The 20,894-nt window shown below is 41.4% G+C and overlaps 1 protein-coding gene across 4 annotated transcripts in view; it reads right to left on the reverse strand.

Moving 5' to 3' along the window:
* The window catches only part of tbc1d12b (TBC1 domain family, member 12b), a 122,148-nt gene that overhangs the window by 48,300 nt on the left and 52,954 nt on the right, over nt 1–20,894 (reverse strand). For all 4 annotated transcript variants that reach the window (XM_085994811.1, XM_085994812.1, XM_085994813.1 and 1 more), the window contains exon 2: nt 10,830–10,953. In XM_085994811.1, the coding sequence (XP_085850937.1) occupies nt 10,830–10,953 (124 nt within the window). The remainder of the gene's footprint in view (nt 1–10,829; nt 10,954–20,894) is intronic.

A 20,894-nucleotide genomic window follows, 5' to 3' on the forward strand; every position in this document is an offset into this window, starting at 1 on the left:
TTAAATTAAAAATTTTTTTTTTTTTTTTTTTTTTTGAAGTATTCTACAATAACTATTTTTGTATTTTGGATTGAAAGCTGATCCAGAGGGCTGGTTCATAAAGAGCTGCTCCAGGTCACTGAGAAGTCCTGATATAAGCTGCCATTCCAGATGTGTAGGAATGTACCTACAGCACAATTGCTAAAGTGGTTAAAGCCTTTACACGCAGATAATACATTTAAGTTCAATGGAGCATTGCGCATAATACTTATAAAACAGAATCAAAAGAGAGCAAAAAAGATATTTAAATTGCAGATGAGAGAAGGATCACCATCAGATAAAAAGCTTTTTTCTAGTAAATGGTCCAAAGTTCAACAGAAGTGTAAAAAAGCCTCATCAGATCAGGAACTAGTCTTCAAGTCTTACACTTTTAAAGTTAAAATCTGCAAAAAGAAGCATTTGGCCTCACAGACCCTCTTAGAAAATAAATCTTGTGTCTTCAAACATGTGTATTCCGTCAGGTTTTCATGTACTGGTAAAAATAACCCATAAATACGTGAATGAATTTTGGGTATACCTACAGCTTAAGTTTATGTCCTGCTGTACTTTTAGTGAAATTATTTGTTTTCAAATGTCATAGGCTTATATTCAAAGTTATTTTAGAGTTGTCAGCTCTTTTGAAGCTGCTGGTCAGCTTGTACTTGTTTTCTAAGTTGGCATATATGATGAAGCCATGAAAAGGTACCTTGACAAGGTACAGACTTAGCGAACATAGCCTAGCGATCGAAAAAGGCAGACACAGGCAGACCAGGCTGCCAAGAGAAGACAGGATATGCTCTCACTGCAGTCAGGGAGTAGTGGAGACAGAGATGCACTTCCTCACAGCCTGTGGAAAATATCAGGGCATCAGGGAGAATTTCTACCAAAAATTCTCACAAATATTCCATGAATTCAGAAATCTGAATGACAACCAAAAACTCCCATACCTACTGGGGGAGGAGAGAAGCTGTGTAACACTGGCGGCACACTGTTACAGCGTGCCATGAACAGAGGGACAACCAGTAAACTAAGAAAAGAGTATATATAAATAATGCGATTGTATATTTATACACTCAGGGATATACCTGTTTATACACTATGAATAGAACTGCGTTTATGTGTTCAACCATAAATGTATTATGATGCTTTGGCAACATAAGATGTACCTTATCATGCCAATAAAGCGATTTGAATTTGAATTTGAAAAGTAAGAGGGACCTGCAAGAGACAAAGAAATTCAGAACAGTATGTCGATTGAAAAAGTTGAATGCTCATTCTCTGACTCAACTACAAGGGTTGAGAATGTTTTATAGACATATAAATTCAGGCTCTGGCAGTACCTGGAGATTTGAAACCAAAGATTTCAAGTGGAAATCTGCTCAGTATGGTACCAGTACTTGTAGTGTTTGACAACTAGAGGGAGCTTTCTGTAATCACAGAGATTAGGTGCTTCTGACAGGTGCAGAAGACATTATTCTAATTTTCTTCAACAACGTAGCACATCCAAACCTCTCATTACAGCTATTATAAATTACAGACACACAATGTGTAAAGTTAATCTTAAAAATACAACCAAGACATTTGCTTTAAATTATTCTAACCTTAACTCTGTCCTAAAAAAATGAAAAGGCTTTTGTGGAGCTGGTAACAAATCTCCATTTGCTAAGTTTCTCAGACATGTTCCAGATCTTTGCACCATTGAGACCAAAAGCAATGGCTCGGTTTATACCAAGTTTGAGTATTTTCACCACACCAATATCTAATTTCCAGAGTAAATCCAGCGTATACAATAATCATGGCTGATCCTCTATCTCAATACCATATTCCCGCTCTCTCCCCATACCCTTTGATGCCTTTTGTGTCTAGAAATCTATCTATCTCTGTAGGATTCGCAAAATCCAGAAAATACAGTCTAGATTGGTAAAACCCCTGAAATGGCCACATTATGAGAACACAAGATGGAGTTGGCCGTTCTCATGGCTCAGTTCAAAAGGACACACCAGCAGTATCTTACAGCAGCCTGAGTCATCACCGATTAGAAGATTCCAGAACTTACTGCTATTGATATGATAATATGGTTACAGCAGTAACGAACTCGTAAACAAAAGTATTTACACCTCAAGGTGTGTTAATTGCTAGCAAAACGCAAACCCATCTCTGAAATCTCTGAGCACAGAAAAAAACCCATTATCTGTACCAAACTCAGAGGGACACAGGACACGGTGGCATAGTGGTTAGCACTGTTGCCTCACAGCATCAGGGACCCGGGTTCAAATCTGGCCTCGGGCGACTGTGTGGAGTTTGCACATTCTCCCTGTGTCTGCGTGGGTTTCCTCCGGGTGCTCCGGTTTCCTCCCACAGTCCAAAGATGTGCGGGTTAGGTTGATTTGGCTATGATAAATTGACCCTTAGTGTTAGGGGATTAAATACGTGGGGTTACGGGGATAGGGTGGGATATGTGTTGGTGCAGGCTCGATGGGCCGAAATGGCCTCTATCTGCACTGTGGGGATTCTGTGAGGACAGATCCCATCAGTTTCATTTACAAGACATTAAAATAAAGTACTTGCTTTTGTCAAAGCAGCCTGCCCATTACCTTGACAAAGAAAGCCCCTGATTTGGCGCAGAGATAAGGACAAGGAAACAGTATAACTGTGGAGGGAGAATCGACAGCAAGACGACTTCTTATTCATTCAGTGAGATTCAGACAGATCCATCACAGATTCACACAGACACAAGGTCAAGGACAGAGCGAGGAGGACCCACAAGATTGTGCAGGAGGAGAGATTCAGCCAGACTCAGACAGATCCACAAGATTCACCAGAAGCAGTGAAGTCCAAGTCCAGATACCATCAGGAGTTCGAAGACCGTGCGGAAGAGTAGACGGCTCGAGGAGTTCGGAGGACTTCCAAGTTTGTGCAGGAGAGCGGGTCCAGGAGCCGGTCCCATAAGGAAGATTGGAGATCCCGGACGTAACAAGGAGTACCAAGGTCCAGGAGGGTTTTAAAATTCTGGTGAGCATAAAGGCCCAACTCTACCTAACTGACATAGTTGAGGTATATTTTAGCAACGGGAGGGTTTATAACATTAAGGGTTTTGTAATTCAGGAGTGTGATTTATCCCTCGATGTGTCCGTGCGCTTTTCCCACCCCCGTTCTAGTATACCGCTGATTAAGAATTGTTGTATGATTTAAGATAGTCAAAGTTATTCCTTGTGTGTTAAATTTTAGTTCCCATTGGGAGACGTGCTAATGATTTTTGTCTAAATTGATTCTTGCATTCTCTGTGTTTATTCTCCTTGAAAATAAAGCTATTTCTGATTTAAAACTCACCTTGTCTCACCTGATCCATTTGTCTTCCGAGTCACAAGTTGGGCCACACATCAAGGTTGTCTGGCAATAAGCCCAGTGTCTAGAACCGGTGAGGGGGGAGCGCTTCGGAACCGCTCACGAGCAGTGCGAAATCAAAACCGATCTAGCACACCATAAGCTCGTTAAAACGACCCCTTACATCTCCTTTCTTAAATATATTCAGTGACTTGGCCTCCACAGCCTTCTGTGATAGAGAATTCCACAGGTTCACCACCCTCTGAGTGAAGACATTTCTCCTCATCTCAGTCCTAAATGTCCTACCCCATATCCTGAGACTGTGACCCCTCATTCTAGAGCCCCCAGCCTGGGGAAACATCCTCCCTGCATCCAGTCTGTCTAGCCCGGTCAGAATTTTATACATTTCAATGAGATCCCCTCTCATTCTTCTAAACTCCAGTGAATACAGGCCTAGTCGACCCAATCTCTCCTCAAACAACAGTCCTGCCATCCCAGGAATCAGTCTGGTGAACCTTCGCTGCACTCCCTTGATGGCAAGTATATCCTTTCTTTAGGTAAGGAGACCAAAACTGCGCACAGTACTCCAGGTGTGGTCTCACCAAGGCCCTGTACAACTGTAGTAAGACATCCTTGCTCCTGTACTCGAATCCTCTTGCAGTGAAGGCCAACATACCATTTGCCTTCCTAACTGCTTGCTGCACCTGCATGTTTGCTTTCAGTGACTGGTGTACAAGGACACCCAGGTCCCTTTGTACATCAGCATTTCCCAATCTATCACCATTTAAATAATACTCTACCTTTCTGTTTTTCCTACCGAAGTGGATAACTTCACATTTATCCACGTTATACTGCATCGGCCATGTATTTGCCCACTCACTCAACTTGTCTAAATCGCCTTGAAGCCTCTTTGCATCCTCCTCACAACCCCACCAAGTTTTGTGTCATCAGCAAACTTGGAAATATTACATTTGGTTTCCTCATCCAAATTAAAATATAAAATATATATATATCTATCATAGATAGTGAATAGCTGGGGCCCAAGCACGGATCCCTGCAGTACCCCACTAGTCACCACCTGCCACCCTGAAAAAGACCTATTTATTCCTACTCTCTGTTTCCTGTCTGTTAACCAATTTTCAATCCATACCAGTATATTACCTCCAATCCCATGTGCTTTAATTTTTCACACTGTCTTCTTATGTGGGACTTTATCAAAGATCTTCTGAAAATCCAAATACACCACATCCACTGGTTCTCCCTTATCTATTTTACCAGTTACATCCTCAAAAAACTCCAGTAGGTTTGTCAAACACTATTTCCCTTTCATAAATCCATGTTGACTTTGTCTAATCCCGTTGATATTTTCTAAGTGCCCTGTTATCACATTCTTCAGACTAATATGACTCCATACCTATGCTAGCTTTGGCACATGACCAGTCATATTGACATTGCTGTAATCTAAATCCTAGAAGTCAAATCTTGGTTTACTTATTTCAACAGCATTCCAAAATGAAAAACAAAGAATCAGGAAGATTTCTGCAGGTTATGATGGCAACATATACAAGGACACTGCTCAACATCTAAATCACAGTAACTCCTCCGGCGAAGTTAGGAGGTTTTTATGCGCAGTGTACAAAGGGGAATAGAATTCTTCTAAACTGCAAATAAGAACTTGTTTTGTTGGAATCAAGATCTACTAGTTGTTTCATTATATACTCAATATGTCAAACCTACTGTAGGAATATAATTGCCTCTTATGACGATTATTCCTCAATTCAGATACTTTCTACAGTGTGGAGTACCACAGGCAAGAACAGCAACAGGAATTTTTTATACAGCTCAGATGGGAGATCATAGAAGAATTTCAACTTCATTTGGAGGAATTGACAGAACCTTCCAATCAGATTATGTGCACTGCACTGTGTTAATGTGCTTTTCTTCAAAAGATACTTATTTCAAATGGTTCACAACAAATGTATTAAAAATTTCAGAATTTATTTTTTCCTACTCTTATTTTCCATTTAGTTTTAATATAAATTTGGTAAACAGTGTACAGGTATCTCAATCTGGCTACCACGTGCGTTAAGGTCATTTCTCCCACTATCAGTTTCTGAGCTGAATTACGTGGTATGCATGCAACTCCAAAAAAATGTTGTCTTCTTACCACAAGCCTAATTTACTCAGGATTGCCTTCATATAAAAAATAACCTCTTAGATAATCTGTATAATCACACCGTCATTGCTACTATCCAAAAATATGCAAATCAGTACAGCCACAGGAGAATACAAAATTAAGCATGTTTAATTAGCAGGTGGCGCTGCACAGAAAATCATTTTCAGAATAGTTTTTCTATCCGCATTTTCACTACGCTCAAGATTTCATCAGTAATATGAGATAAATGTTTTTGTTCAACAGATTTAATTAAACTTACTAAATTTAATTAAATTATGCTTGCATTGAGGAAATTAAAAACTTCAGCCCAAAGGCATGGCTTTGTTTTCTGAAGCACCCAGTCCGTGTACTGTTATCAGCAGAAGGCCTCTTCATTCATAATCAAAGTCAAAATAATATTCTTTAGCAAGAACTTGGTCTCCCTGCCTTTTAATCTATAAGGCAAGCTTCCCGTCACGGAAAACCAAAGTAGTACACATGGGAGAAGTCACTGAACAGTAACACAACAAAGAATGGTTATTAAAGGTCATTCATTACATTGTGCACAACAACCCAACAAGAGTTATGCCAGATCATGTGTTTCCTTCCCCCCCACCCCCCACCCCCCTCCTCCTACTCAAGCAGTGGGTGGGCCTAACCACATATGACAATGTTTACAGCTGCAAGTGAGAATTAAGTCAGTTTGTTTTTACCCTGCTGGTGTTTAGTGTTTGCCTTCATCCTTCTCCCAAGGGATTTTACATTCCAGGAGAATTTTCTCAGCAGGTGATGACAAACTGTTTCAAGCAAGCTATCCTGAACACCTGTGGCAAAAACAACAGATAGGCAGCCACAGATTTTAACCTGGGTCTAGTTGCTCCCAAAAGTAATAGATTAGGCTGACGGAGGGAGAACACAATGTCTTAGGAATATTAACAACTTGCATTTATATAGCGCCTTTAACATAGTAAAATTGACACCGAGTCAAAGGAGGAGATATTAGGACGGGTGACCACAAGCTTGGTCGGAGATTTAGGTTTTAAGAAGCACCTTAAAGGAGGAGAGAGAGATGGAGGCGCAGAATTAGGGCCTTATTGGCTGAGGGCAGTGGAGGATGCACAAGAGGCCAAATTGGAGGAGCGCAGAGTTCGCGGAGGGTCGTAGAACTGAAGGAGGATACAGAGATAGGGTGGAGCAAGGGCATGGAGGGATTAGAACATGAAAGTGAGAATAAAATAGAGGCGTTGGTGGTCCAGGAGCCATTGTAGGTCAGCGAGCTCAGGGGGGACGGATGAACGTGACTTGTTGCGAGTTAGGATACTGGCAGCAGAGTTTTGGATGAGCTCAAGTTTATGCAGGGTCAAAGACGGGAGGCTGACCAGGAGAGCATTGGAACAGTCGAGCCTGTAAGTAACAAAACCATAGATGAAAGTTTCAGCAGCAGATGGGCTGAGGCAAGGTCAGAGACAGGCAATGTTATGGAGGAAGAGGTAAGCAGTCTTGGTGATGGAGAGGGTATGGAGAAGCTCAGTTCAGTGTGGAATAGGACTGAGAGATTGAGCACAGTCTAGTTCAGCCTGAGATGTTGGGCGGGGATGAAGATGTAGTCAGTGGCGAGGGTATGGAGTCAGCCTCAAGAACACAAGCAGTTTAGAATGAGGTGTGCAGGGTTTGTTCATGTATGAAGAATGATCACTTGGGAAGTTATGTTACTTATGCAGAAGAATGCTGAACTCAAGGATAAACTGGCTATACTTCACAACATATATGGGGAAACAGTACAGGAATGTGGGTAAAATTGGACCCCTATTTCCTTGTGTAGATGGGTCAAGTGCAGTGAGTAGTGGGGGAAGAGTGCAAATCATATGGCACATGGGCAACAGTGTAAGAATAAGGGGGCATATAAAGTATCTGTGGTGTTGTACCCCAGCAGTGGTCAGCACCTTCAGGGGAGGAAGGATTTTTGAAAAAGATTCAATTGAATGGTGATCAATTTATTGTTGAATGTTAGATAAGTTGGAAGGAAGGATAGTCTACATTTTCAGTCCAGTCACCCAGCATTCTGCCTGGAATGTGTAATTTGATCCAGTGTTAGACTAGAGGCTGGCGGTACAGCATTCAAGCTCTGCTCAACAATGCAGAGATAGTTACCAACTTTCAGTGACACTGTAGGCATACCCTTCAGAGTTCAGACAATGCACAGTGCCAATACTCCTGACTTCAGGCAACGCAGTGCTAACACACCCCACAGTTCAGACAATGCACAGCGCCAACACTCCCCATAAGTCAAACAATGCCACAGCACTAACACTCCCCAAAGTTCAGATAATGCACAGTGGTAACACCAGCAACCGAGTTGTCACTGTCCCATCCCAGGAACCACCTCCATCCAGACTGCCTACTCATCCTTTACCTGGGGCATAACTCTCTGGGTGCCAAGGAGCCTTTACCTTTTGATCCCATTATCTACCAGAAATCTCTCTTCCCAATGTTCATATGTAGCTACAACTTTCTCATTTCCCCTTCTTGCTGACTCTGTCAAGGGCACAGATCTGGGTGCATCCTGCACACAACAGGCACCAACACTAGAATAGCTGCTGTTGGCAAGTTGCGTGCTTGCAATTCATAGTGCTACAATTTATTGATAAACTACTTTAGTTGCATGATTGTAGTGATAATACCACTACAATCATGCAACTAAAGTAGTTTATCAGTAGTTAATCTCAGAAGTGATATTAAACTCAATATAGTTTGTGGGTTCCTAGTAACTGCACAAGATGCTGTGCATCATATGGTCTTGTGCTGCTAGAACTGATTGTCCGATTAACTACTTCAGTTGTATAATTAGAGTGCTAATAACCTCAGTAGTGATTAGGGGTAGTATCGCCAACGACTAATGCCGTGTCCTTTGTTTGGTGCTCTTTGTCTAGTGAGTGGCTAGAGTTTTGCTCCACGTGCTACCCCCCCCCCCCCGTGTCCTTTGCACTTGTGTATTAGGCAAAGGGCACGGGAGGAGCACATGGAGGAAATCTCTGTGCGCAGCGGACAAGGGATAGATAGTGAGCCACACCTAATGTGGTACAAGCTTTACGTTACACCAAAGGGCACAATTTAAAAAAATCATCGATGCACTATAGAGGAATATATTTTAAAATGCTGCAAATTTAGATTTCGATAAAATATAATTGATAGATAATAAACTGGATTCCATAGCTACTAGGTCACCCTCAGCTGAAATGGATACTTGCTACTTTTTCCCCTCTCTTGTACAAATAAGACTTCTACATGGCTAAGCAGGTAACTAAATTGCTCCGAAACAATAAAAATGTTCCAATTAATTTTAGCAACATATTCACCAAACCTAGAAAAGTGAACAAAGGTCCATAATCAACAACTGGATTATACTATTATACATACAGTGTCCTTTCTTATGGTTGGAGCCAAATTCACTGACAATCCAGCATCAGTCTATCATTGTACGGACCACAAGGACTTTAAAATGTAGGCTTTGTAAAGTTGGAGCAACACCCAACATTCTCAAAGCTACCTCTAACCCTGTTTAGCTGAATTCATTGAATTTCTTCAAAAAATAAATCAGAAAAAGGAAAACATTTTTGCGAGGAAGTGCTGTTTCAGGTCCAATTAGGCTCAAGACAGCAGCGTAGTTTCCACTTAGGCACTGATTTTTTTCAATGCAATTCGCCTGAAATCGGCGTAACCAGCGCAAAAGATCGCGGAATTTTAAGCTCAAATTACGTTGCGCAAATAGAGCAGGTCAGGCAACATCTGTGGAGAGAGAGAGAGAAACAGAGTTAACGTTTCAGCTCAATGACCTCTTGTCAGAACCTTGACAGAATCTGATGAAAGGTCATCGTGCTGAAACGTTAACTGTTTCTCTCTCTCCACAGATGCTGCCTGACCCGCTGAGTATTTCCGTCCACAAAACTGGCAACGCCTCCAGGGTGAAATAATCACTATTGGGAGTTTCCGCTAATTGCGCTTGTTTGAGGGCCTTCAAGGAGGCCTCTAAAAATTAAGCTGGCTCTTTTGGGCACAGGGACACCAATAGACACGATTTAAAACCTTGAGTGTAATTGTTTTTTTAATTTACTAAGAAACTGACTACTGTGCCCCATTATAACTAGAAAATGGTTCTGAATATTTTTTTTAAAAGACATTTTCAGTAATCTAAAATTGAGTTACTCACAGGTAATGGATGAGACACTGATTAAAAATGCTTATTTTTTTAGATAAACCCATTTTCAACTGTATTAATCAAACTGCACCAAGTTACCACTCAAATATATCAAGGAATATTATTTAAAGCAACATTTAAAAAAAAATTACCTTTTAAAATGCTGCCCGATTGCGCTGGTTCATGGCAAATTGCAAATGAGTTTCAGTGCAAACGTAAGAAAAAAAACTTTTCAAAACGGGCGCAATTTTGCCCAGTTCGCCGACTGCATACAAAGTGGAAACGCTACCCCAGCTTCTCCACCCATGGTCATCAAATAAAGCGGAAATACTGAGACAACACTAAAAACCTTTCCACCTCACTAAACTATGAATGAGGATACATGATCTGGAACCAACACAAGTACACCTCAGACTTTTGGAATTAAAGCACTCAACACAAGACGATGACTCATTTCATGAAGGGAGATCAGGTGTTGCCATCTTACACCACTTTGATTTCAGATAAGCCACCCCGGTAAGCCATGTGAAAGAACTCTACTATAGTGTAATACAAGGTTACTTATGAAAAAATGTTACCGCACATTGCAATTCAATTTCCTTAGCAATTACCTTCTAGGTACATGTCAAATTGTGTAGTTTGTCTCCATTCACCCAATGTTTCTCCCCCTTATCCCAGTCATTTTTCCCCCCAAAAAAGCACCAAATTTGCCATTTTAACTTTTCCTGCTTCATGTTCCCATCTATTTATCCACAGCATAATTATACAGGTTTCTGTTAACATTCATATTTTTAAAAGTGTTTGATGTTATTCACGCAAAATATTTATCATTTACATTTGTCATTGTTATGGCAGATCATTAACAGAGATTTTGTGATAAAAGGAAATTGCAACCAACGGGTTAACATTAAATTACTGAAATCTACCTAAACGGATAGTGTCATTCTTATTATAGGCGATGCGGCAAACAACTTGTATTTATGTAGCGCCTTTAACGTAGTAAAACGTCCCAAGGCGCTGCACAGGAGTATTTTAAGGCAAAAAAATTTGACATCGAACAGAACGTCATTTTTAATCTGAACAGGTACACTATATCTAAGAGATAGTTGGTACTTTAGAATTTTTTTTAATGTATACCTGCTGTATTGTTTTGGAATCCTTCTGCGAATTTTCCCTTGGGGGTATTTTCCCAAATAACTTCCAGCCAGGAGCACTAAAAGCAGAAGGAATGGGTTCCTTCGTCTTCTTGGTAAAAAAGCTTCTAAGAAACAAGAAGAAACATTAATCAGTGATTTAATTCGCTTCAAAAAAATATTGCAGAATTTCAGATTTGACCAGTTAGCTCTATACTGCTATTAACAAACATAGAAGGCAAAGGTGTTTCAACACAGTTCTGTGTACCATAGTTTTCGTATCTTACAAGAAACTTCTTTTAATAATGGAGTTATGTTGGTGAACACAGGAACAGGAGTAGGCCATTCAGCTCCTTGAGCCTGTTCCGCCATTCAATGAGATCATGGCTGATCTGTGACCTTAATCCATATACCTGCTTTTGGCCCAGATCCCTTAATACCTTTGCTTAACAAAAATCTACCAATCTCCGATTTAAAATTAATTGATCTAGCATCAATTGCCATTTGCGGAAGAGAGTTCCAAACTTCTACCACCCTTTGTGTGTAGAAATGTTTCCTAATTTCACACCTGAAAGGTCTGGCTCTAATTTTTAGACTATGCCTCCTAGTCCTAGAATCCCCAACCAGCAGAAATAGTTTCTCTCTATCTACCCTATCTGTTCCCCTTAATATCCTGAAAACTTCGACCAGGTCACCTCTTAACCTTCTAAATTCTAGAGAATACAACCCTAATTTGTGTAATCTCTTCTCTTAACTTAACGCTTGAAGTCCGGGCATCATTCTGGTAACCTACGCTGCACTCCCTCCAAGGTCAATATATCCTTCCTAAGGAGTGGTCCCCAGAACTGCACTCAGTACTCCAGGTGTGGTCTAACCAGGGTTTTGTATCGCTGCAGCATAACTTCTACCCCCTTGTACTCTAGTCCATGTCTTGACACCCATGTGCACAATCACCCAATTGGAGGTATACATATAAATACACCTTCACTTTCTTACAGCATTAATTTTAAGAAATGAACAAAAAATGGCAGAGCACTTGCTGCATGAAGCACTGTGACAGGAAGTGGGGAGGCCACATGCTCTTACACACGATTCTCTACCAATTGAAGTCCCCATTTCATCCAATTGGCAGAGGCTAGGCGCTAGGCTGGTGTGAGAAGGAATCAAAATAGAAAGAAAGTCATCACTGGGTGCCTCACACACCTAATTTTGGCTTAATTACAAAGCAACAATCACAGGTACTGAACAGCATACTGCATGCTCAGCCTCTTTGGAAATAATTTACGTGCGGTGGGAGCAGAATCTAAAAAAGAGCTAGGATTTAAGGGGAGAAAAATACACAAATACAAGTGGGAAAATTTCTGTAAAAAGCTTTATTTTTTCCAGAGTAGATAGAAAGCACTTTGAATATAATGGCACCTTCAGCATATCCACAGGATGTCCCAAAGCACTTCACAGCCAATGAATTACATGTGAACTGCAACAGACAATTTTGTGCACCGCAGGATCCTTCAAACAAATGAGACGAAGAACCAGTTAATCGGTTTCTTTGTTGTTGGTTGAGGGACTGATGCTGTCCAGGACACTGGGAGAACACTCTGCTCTGCTTACAATAGTGCCACGTAAGCTTTTACATACACCTGAACAGCTGTGAAATCATAGCAACTGAAGTTTAGAAATAGAGCAGGAGAAAGCTCAAATCAGAACAAACAGTGTAACCAGGTTAGGCCTGAAATAAAAACAGAAGAAACGACTTCTTATCGTGTCCACGGACAGTCTATACATAGCCCAGCCAGAACTGGACACATTTTTGCGCCTTGTTGAATTCGGCAAGATCTGCAACAGTGCAGGGTTCCTCTAACGATGGGCATTGCAGGAGATGTTGCATAGTCTGTGCCTCAGTTCCACATTCACAAGTTGTCGGGCTGGTTGAATATCCCCATTTGCTTAGTGACACCTTTGAGCAACCTACACCGGTCCTAAGTCTGTTAAGGCACTTCCAGGTTGCCCAGTTGCAATTAGCTCCTGGGGAAAGGCTTTCATTAAGTAAAATTTCCATCACTGGGGGTGGTTCGAGACTGGCGAGCCAGTCTTTCCACAAGGCGATGCGGGCTTCAGATGAGGTTGATTGTAATGGAACAACACTGTTCATGAAGCTTTTTCTTGACTTTAGGCGGCTGGGTGAAGGTGTATGACAATGCAGAGGGTCTCTCATCTGGTGTTTGACGTGTTTCATCAAAGGGAGGCAAAACATTGTTTTTTAAAAACTTCAATATTATTTCACTAATGAATGAGCCTTCTGATAAGTTACACAGGCCTTCCTTGTTCAATGTTTGAGGAGAAACAATTTGTAAAGTGCTTTGGGACGCTATATAGATGCAAACTATTTTTTTTAATTTTAAAACTTTAACCTGTCTTTTCTCTTTGTAGATGCCGACTGACCTGTATTCCAACATTTTCTGTTTTTATTTTATAAAAGTTAATCTCCCATAGCATTGAATATGGGGAGTTAAGATCAGCATTTTCATACAATAATTTGATTTTATATTATTTGTAATTATAAAAAAAGAGAGAAACTTACAGCAATTGGGTAGGAGAGAAGTAGAGCTGGTTGGTGCAAAAGCAGAGGGACCTGGAGCTGTATATTCACAAATCCTTCAAGGTGGCGGGGCAAATTGATAAGGCGGTTAAGAAAGCATATGGGATACTTAGCTTTGTAAATAGGGGCATTGAATACAAAAACAAGGAATTCATGCTAAACCTTTACAAATCACTGGTTCGGCCTCAGCTGGAGTATTGTGTACAATTCTGGGCATCACACTTTAGTAAGGATGTCAAGACCTTGGAGAGGGTAGAGAGGAGATTTACCAGGATGATACCAGGGATGAAGGTCTTCAGTTATGTGGAGAGATTGGAGAAGCCGGGATTGCTTTCCTTAGAGCAGAGAAAGCTAAGGGGAGACCTAATAGAGGTATTCAAAATTATGAGGGGTTTTAATAGAGCAAATAGGGAGAATCGGTTTCCTCTGGCAAGTGGGTCGGTAACCAGAGGTCATAGATTTAAAATAATTGGCAAAAGAACGAGAGAGAAATTTTTCCACACAGAGGGTTATGATGATCTGGAACACACTACCTGAAAGGGTGATGGAATCAGATTCCATAGGAACTTTCAAAAGGCAACTGGGCATGTAGTTGGAGAACTAATTCGCAGTGTTATGGGGAAAAGGCGGAGACGCGAGACTAAATTGACAGCTCTTTTAAAGAGCTGGCACAGGCCCAACGGGCCTCCTTCTGTGCTGTAAGATTCTATCATTCTAAGAGTTTCTCTTAACCGAGAGAGCGAAGAGGAGAGGAGCTGGGAATTGCAAAAATGAAATGCCACAGTATCACTACTAGTCGGAGGATGTAATTACATTATGACAAGTTTACATAGTCTGGTACAGTTTCTACAACAGGAGTTTGGAGAAATGTTTCCTGAAGTGATTCTCCAATATAAATACCTTAAACAAAGTCTTTGTGCAATCAGTTTTAGATTTCCAAAACCCATATGCTACGTGAAACGCACACGTAGTGAACTCAACAGTGCCAATTTTAACCACATTTTTGTTCCTAATTATTTCATATACTGCCATTTTTTAAATTTGCATTTTCAATTCATAATCTCACCAAGTCACATATTTATTCTACAAGTTCTACTGCCACAGTACTTGGAATGTTCAGCTAGAACAATGACCTTCAAAGCCCCTATTATGAAAATGAGCGTTAACATTTCTAAATCAAGAGTTCAGCATGCAGTAGAAAGAGAATTCAGTACAGGTGGTTGAGCAGTTTACTTATCCAACATTATAGGCGAGTCAGTACTTTTGAAATGAAATTTTAATAGTGAATGGGCTGAAAGGCATTTTCACTAAAAGAATATCACAAAATTAAAGTTCTACTATTTGGTTGCTCAGATACCATGCTAGTAAATATTAAAACCTGTACAATGCTCCCGAGATAGGTACTGGGAAAGGCAAACAACTTATAAAGCTAGACGACCTTCAGGTAGGACAACTAGTTTATTGGACAAGAAATCTTTAGTTATCTGTCAGAGACACAGAAGAATTGTGGACTACCATAATTAGTGAATCAGCAAGGATGCTTCTGGGCCAGCTATACATAACATGCATTTATATAGCACCTTTAACATAGCAAAACGTCCCAAGGCACTTCACAGGAGCGTTATCAGACAAAATTGATACCGAGCTGCATAAGGAGATATTAGGACAGGTGAGGTAGTTTTTGAGGAGCATCTTAAAAGAGCAGAGGGATAGAGAGGTGGAGAGGAAGGGGGGGAATTCCAGAGCTTAAGGGCGTAAGCAGCTGAAGGCACTGCCACCAATGGAGAGGCGAAGAAAATCGGGCATGTGCAAGAGGCCAGAATTGGAGGAGCGCAGAGATCTGAGGGTTGTAGGGGCCCACACTTTACAGTGATAGAGGGGGGCCAGGCTATGGAGGGATGTAAAAACAAGGATGAGAATTTTGAAATTGAGGTGTTGTCGGTACGTGAGCCAATGTAGGTCAGTTCGCAGGTGAACAAGACTTGGTGCGAGTTAGGATACGGGGCAGCAGATTTTTGGATGAGCTCAAGTTTACGGCGGGTGCAAGGTGGGAGGTCAGCCAGGAGAAGAGACACATTATAGATCTATCCCACAGCCATTTAAAATACTGGAATTATCCATAAAGACTGATATTCTTGCTATTTCCTCTCCACTAACAGCTACCAATATCCTAGTCAGTATAATACTACTACCACACTGATTATAGTGGTACTTGTACAGTGTACCACTTGAGACATAGTGACATGGCTGGAAAGATCACCAGGAGACAAGATGATCTAGAATTTCCTTTTGAAAGAAAGGAGGTTTTGATATATTACTTGACACCCCTCCAGGTTGGCCCACTGTAAACAGCACACGAGTTTTTTCAGAAACAGTATAATGGATAGTAAATGGCAAAAACAGTACGACCATTCTGAAAACTGCAAGTTCAGTTGGAATTATTGACATAGAAAAACCATCATGGGTAGAGGGAAAAAAACATTAGTTTTAGAGATAATGACCCAGATTTTGTGGTCAGTGGCGAACGAATGGCACTCGCCAATCATTACACTTACCCACAGACGTTCTATAAGCTTTTGCACTGATACTTGCGGTTATCAGAAATTAAAAACAGCCCGGCGCCCTCTACAGGGAATGTGGGGCCTGTGAACAGGGCAAGGAACGGTGTGGCTCCTTAATCAGATGGAAGAATCCTTACTGAGACATGCAAAGTCTAAACCAGGAAGTGTCAGTTAGAAGAGAGTTAATTTAACGTTAAATCATGTAGAGAGTGAAATAAGGAGGGGAAGAAAGATGGGATTAAGAGAGAGAGAAAAAAGACAAAGGCCTAGAAATTCAGTTGGCTGCGCCAGCCGTTAGTGCCTTAGGAGGAGTAGATCTCGAGTGCTAGGCGCTTAGCGCCCGGGCGCAGCGCGATCTGCGCCTCGCCCCAACTTCAGTAGACATTTAGCGCCGACGCAAAGTCATTGCGCGCGCAGATCACGACGTCATTTCGTCGTGCAACGCCCTTTGTGCGCCCGGAACCGGAACTTCACTCGCGCCACCCCATAGTCGTTCGGGCCGCCCGGCGCACAGTGAAGTGGAACGGTACACAGCCGAGGCGGGGAGCGCAAATTAAAGGGCACTCCTGCAGTACACAAGGCAGCCGTTTTGCAAGGACAACAACGAGGGAGCAGGAGGAAGAGGAAGAGGAGGAGAAAAACACAAATACACTAGTCTCGGCCTTTCAAAAAAACAAATCCACCCTCCCCCTTTAAGAGCTCACCGGAGCCAGAGTGTCTGCCGGCAATCAGCAGCTCGCCGCACCTGCCCTGCTCCCAACTTCCGGTGTTAGCGCCCCGGGCTGCCGGCTTAGCGCCTTATGATAGTCGTGCATCGCCTGTTTTAGCGCAGCAGCAACCTCTTAGGGCGATGCAACTGAATATCGGCGAAGGGGGCTCGACTTTGCGCCGGGCGCAAACTTTAGCAGCCGCCCGACTTCACCGCCCCAAAAGTGGCTATACTGAATTTCTAGGCCAAAGAATTTTTTTTTTAATTTTATTTAAATCTCCAACAATAATTAAAATCTGAAGGAATGAGACTCTACACTTCTAAAAGTAAATTTTCAGTGCCAGAGAGGTTGTTTGGCAGTAATTAAAACTTATGCTGTTAAAAATTCACAAACTTGAATGGACAAGCCCTAAATTTTTCTGCTGTGTTTAGTGGGCAAGTACCCCAACTTCATACCATTGCATGCATTTGAATGCCGAGTCTTTGGAAGAGATACTGTTATAGGAAAGCTTCTGGAGGAGCAGGGCAACTCAGACAGCAACGTCCTGATTTCCGCGGTTAACTGCACAAGTGCAGATGCCAGAAGTTGCTGTCCGATTTACTCCATAATAGCGGTGAGCGCTGATAGTCTCACCATTATTTCTACCACAAAATCCAGGCCAAAATATTATATATTGCTACACCACTGACATGTATATCAAGTATATAAAGACATTTAATCTCACTTGATGGCTTAAGGCTATACGGTTAAGGAAACCCAAATATACTGCAACTGTTTTATGAAGGGGAAGTCATGTTTGACAAATTTGCTCGAATTCTTTGAGGATGTCACATACAGGGTGGATAAAGGGGAACTAGTGGATGTAGTGTATTTGGACTTCCAAAAGGCATTTGACAAGGTTCCACACAAAAGATTACTGATCAAGATAAGAAATCACAGGATTGGGGGTAATATACTGGCATGGGTGGAAGATTGGCTATCTAACAGAAAACAAAGAGTTGGGATAAATGGTTCACTCTCGGGCTGGCAATCAGTAACTAGTGGTGTTCCGCAGGGGTCAGTGCTGGGACCCCAACTCTTTACAATCTATATTAACGATTTGGAGGAAGGGACCGAGTGCAACATATCCAAGTTTGCCGACGATACAAAGATGGGAGGGAAAGCAGTGAGTGAGGAGGACATAAAAAACCTGCAAAAGGACATAGACAGGCTAAGTGAGTGGGCAAAGATTTGGCAGATGCAATATAATGTTGGAAAGTGTGAGGTTATGCACTTTGGCAGAAAAAAATCAAAGAGCAAGTTATTATCTAAATGGAGAGAAACTGCAAAGTGCTACAGTACAAAGGGATCTGGGGGTCCTGGTGCATGAAACACAAAAAGTTAGTATGCAGGTGCAACAGGTGATCAGGAAGGCCAATGGAATCTTGGCTTTTATTGCAAGGAGGATGGAGTATAAAAACAGGGAAGTCTTGCTGCAGTTATACAGGGTATTGGTGAGGCCACACCTGGAATACTGCGTGCAGTTTTGGTTTCCATATTTAAGAAAAGATATACTTGCTCTCGAGGCGGTTCAGAGAAGGTTCACTCGGTTGATTCCGGAGATGAGGGGGTTGACGTATGAGGGCAGCCAATGTCAATGAACAGCATCACTCTGGGCAGCCAGTGTCGATGAACAGCATCACTCTGGGCAGCCAGTGTCGATGAACAGCATCACTCTGGGCAGCCAGTGTCGATGAACAGCATCACTCTGGGCAGCCAGTGTCAATGAACATAGCCATCTGTCTACAAAGACAAATTTATTTGCACATCAGCTTAAGAGAATGCCATTGTCTTTCCGATCGAAACTGCTTTCAGCGGAGTAATTAAAGCAGATTAGGAGTAATTCTACATGACAGGACAAATGGTATCTTAGTGACTGTAGACCCTGCATGGGTGAACACACCTACAGATTTCATCAAGAGTTGCAATATTTACAACATAATTACAGTAATACACAGGACAATCTACATCCTTACTTTTACCATGTTAATGTTTATCTCTTAAAAGTCAAAATTTTCTTCTATGCACATGCACCAACAATTCATTGTTATATATATTCTATCAAGCAATCTACTCAGCCTTCATGATACAGTACACCCACTGCAGCGATCAAATACAGGATTTATTTCCTTAAACTATGTGTGTACTGTGAATTAATATTATAATGAAAACCAAAGGAGCATACAGAGTAGTTATTAACAATGCCAATATTTCCTGCAACTGAAACAGCCTGACAGAAATTCTACCACAGCCCTCAGAGCGAGAGCTGAATCAGCGAATCACATTCTCTCATTATATTGAACTTATATATCTCATTAGATACAGCGCAGACGATGCCATTGAGATATTAAATTTCTTCACATACATGACATTCATTTCAAGATTCTTGAACATCACAAGAAAGGGAACTCCTCCAATTGCTCATTATACAAAGGCACAACACAAGATGGATATATGTAACAGACAGGAAAGTTTCACTTTTGATCACTGGCCTGTGCTGCATTGGCTGAGTTCAGCTATGCCAATGCCACAGTTAAAAGAATGAACGAACTTGCATTTATATAGTACCTTTCATATCCTCAGGATAGCCCAAAGCTTTTCAGTCAATGAATTATTTTGAAGTGTAGTCACTTAACTTATGTGGACAAACACTGCAGCCAATTTGTGCACAGCAAGATCCCAGAAACAACAATTAGATAACAGGCCAGAAAATCAGTTTTTCTTAGAGGTCAAGGAACAAATATTGGCTAGGTCACCAGGAGAATTCCCCCACTATTCTTTGAATGGAGTAGGGAGATCTTTTATATTCAACTGAACGGGCAGATGTGGCCTCGGTTTAACATCTCAGCTGAAAGACAACACGTGTCTCAGTACTGTAATAAATAGTCAGCCAAAATGTGTTCAATGTTTGGAGTGGGGCTTGAGCCTCGACTTGACTCAGTGGCGAGAGTGCAACCCAATGAGCATACATATCCACAGGCTTGTTTTGGGGGAGGGGAAGGGTGTAGAAATATCAGCTGGAGTTCCCATTCCTGATCACTATTCAATCTGTTACTTGTTCAAAGTATGCATGTTGGCAAGATAATGACCTGGCTTGACCAGGATGTTGCAACGTGCATTCCACCACCTTTTCTTTGAATAATCCTAACAACATTCACTGTCTCGACTCGAGCACAAAACGGCCATTTGGGCAAACTGCGATTATCCATGGAATCATGCTGAGCACATCAGTGCCTTCAGAATAGGAGAAAACGAGAGAAAAAAAAATAGCAATATAACTAAACTCCAAAAATAACTATACAAAAACTTTGGTTATCAAACCTAGTTACTTTTTAAGTTACATTTGAGTGCAGATTCTACCAATTTTGCAATGATGTTATTAAGATTGTAAAGCACAGAGCTGTGTGAAGGTTTAAAATGTCCCACAGAGTATTGTAAAGAAAAAGTCTATTAGAAAGATATAGGTGCAGTATAGTACTGCCGTTGCCCCAAAGGGGAAAATATCAGAGCAGGAACAAGCAGGTCAAGCTGTAGGATTACATCAGTAATTAAGAGATTCATATAATGTCCATTAGAATCCACAAGTGAAGACTGACTTGGTATTGACAGAGCCAAAACTTCACAAAGCCTGCCTTTCCAACCAGTAGTCAGTGCTTACAAACAAAAGCTCCACCTCCATGAATGCTGGCAAAGCCCTAGGAACAATCATTTGCACATCTCAAGCTGCCATGTCTCAAGATGTCAGAGTGGAAATGTAACTGTGCTGCAGTACACGATAAAGATGTAAAACAAAAAACATTTAAATCCAACCCATGAAAACCATACCCCAGAACAGAATACACAACAGACAAAAATGTGCAATAAAAAAGGTAATCTCTGACCATAGAAACATAGAAGATAGGAGGAGTAGGCCATTCGGCCCCTCGAGCCTGCTCCGCCATTCAATGTGATCATGGCTAATCATCCAAATTCAGTACCCGGCCCCTGCTTTCTCCCCATACCCCTTGATCCATTTAACCTTAAGAAATATATCCAACTCCTTGAATATATTTAATGAATTGGCCTCTACTGCCTTCTGTGGTAGAGAATTCCACAGGTTCACCACGCTCTGGGTGAAGAAATTCCTCCTCATTTCTGTCCTAAATGGCATACCCTTTATC

This window comes from Somniosus microcephalus, chromosome 8 (genome assembly GCF_052327205.1).
Source record: "Somniosus microcephalus isolate GS21.2 chromosome 8, FLI_Smic_1.0, whole genome shotgun sequence".
Classification (NCBI taxonomy): domain Eukaryota; kingdom Metazoa; phylum Chordata; class Chondrichthyes; order Squaliformes; family Somniosidae; genus Somniosus; species Somniosus microcephalus.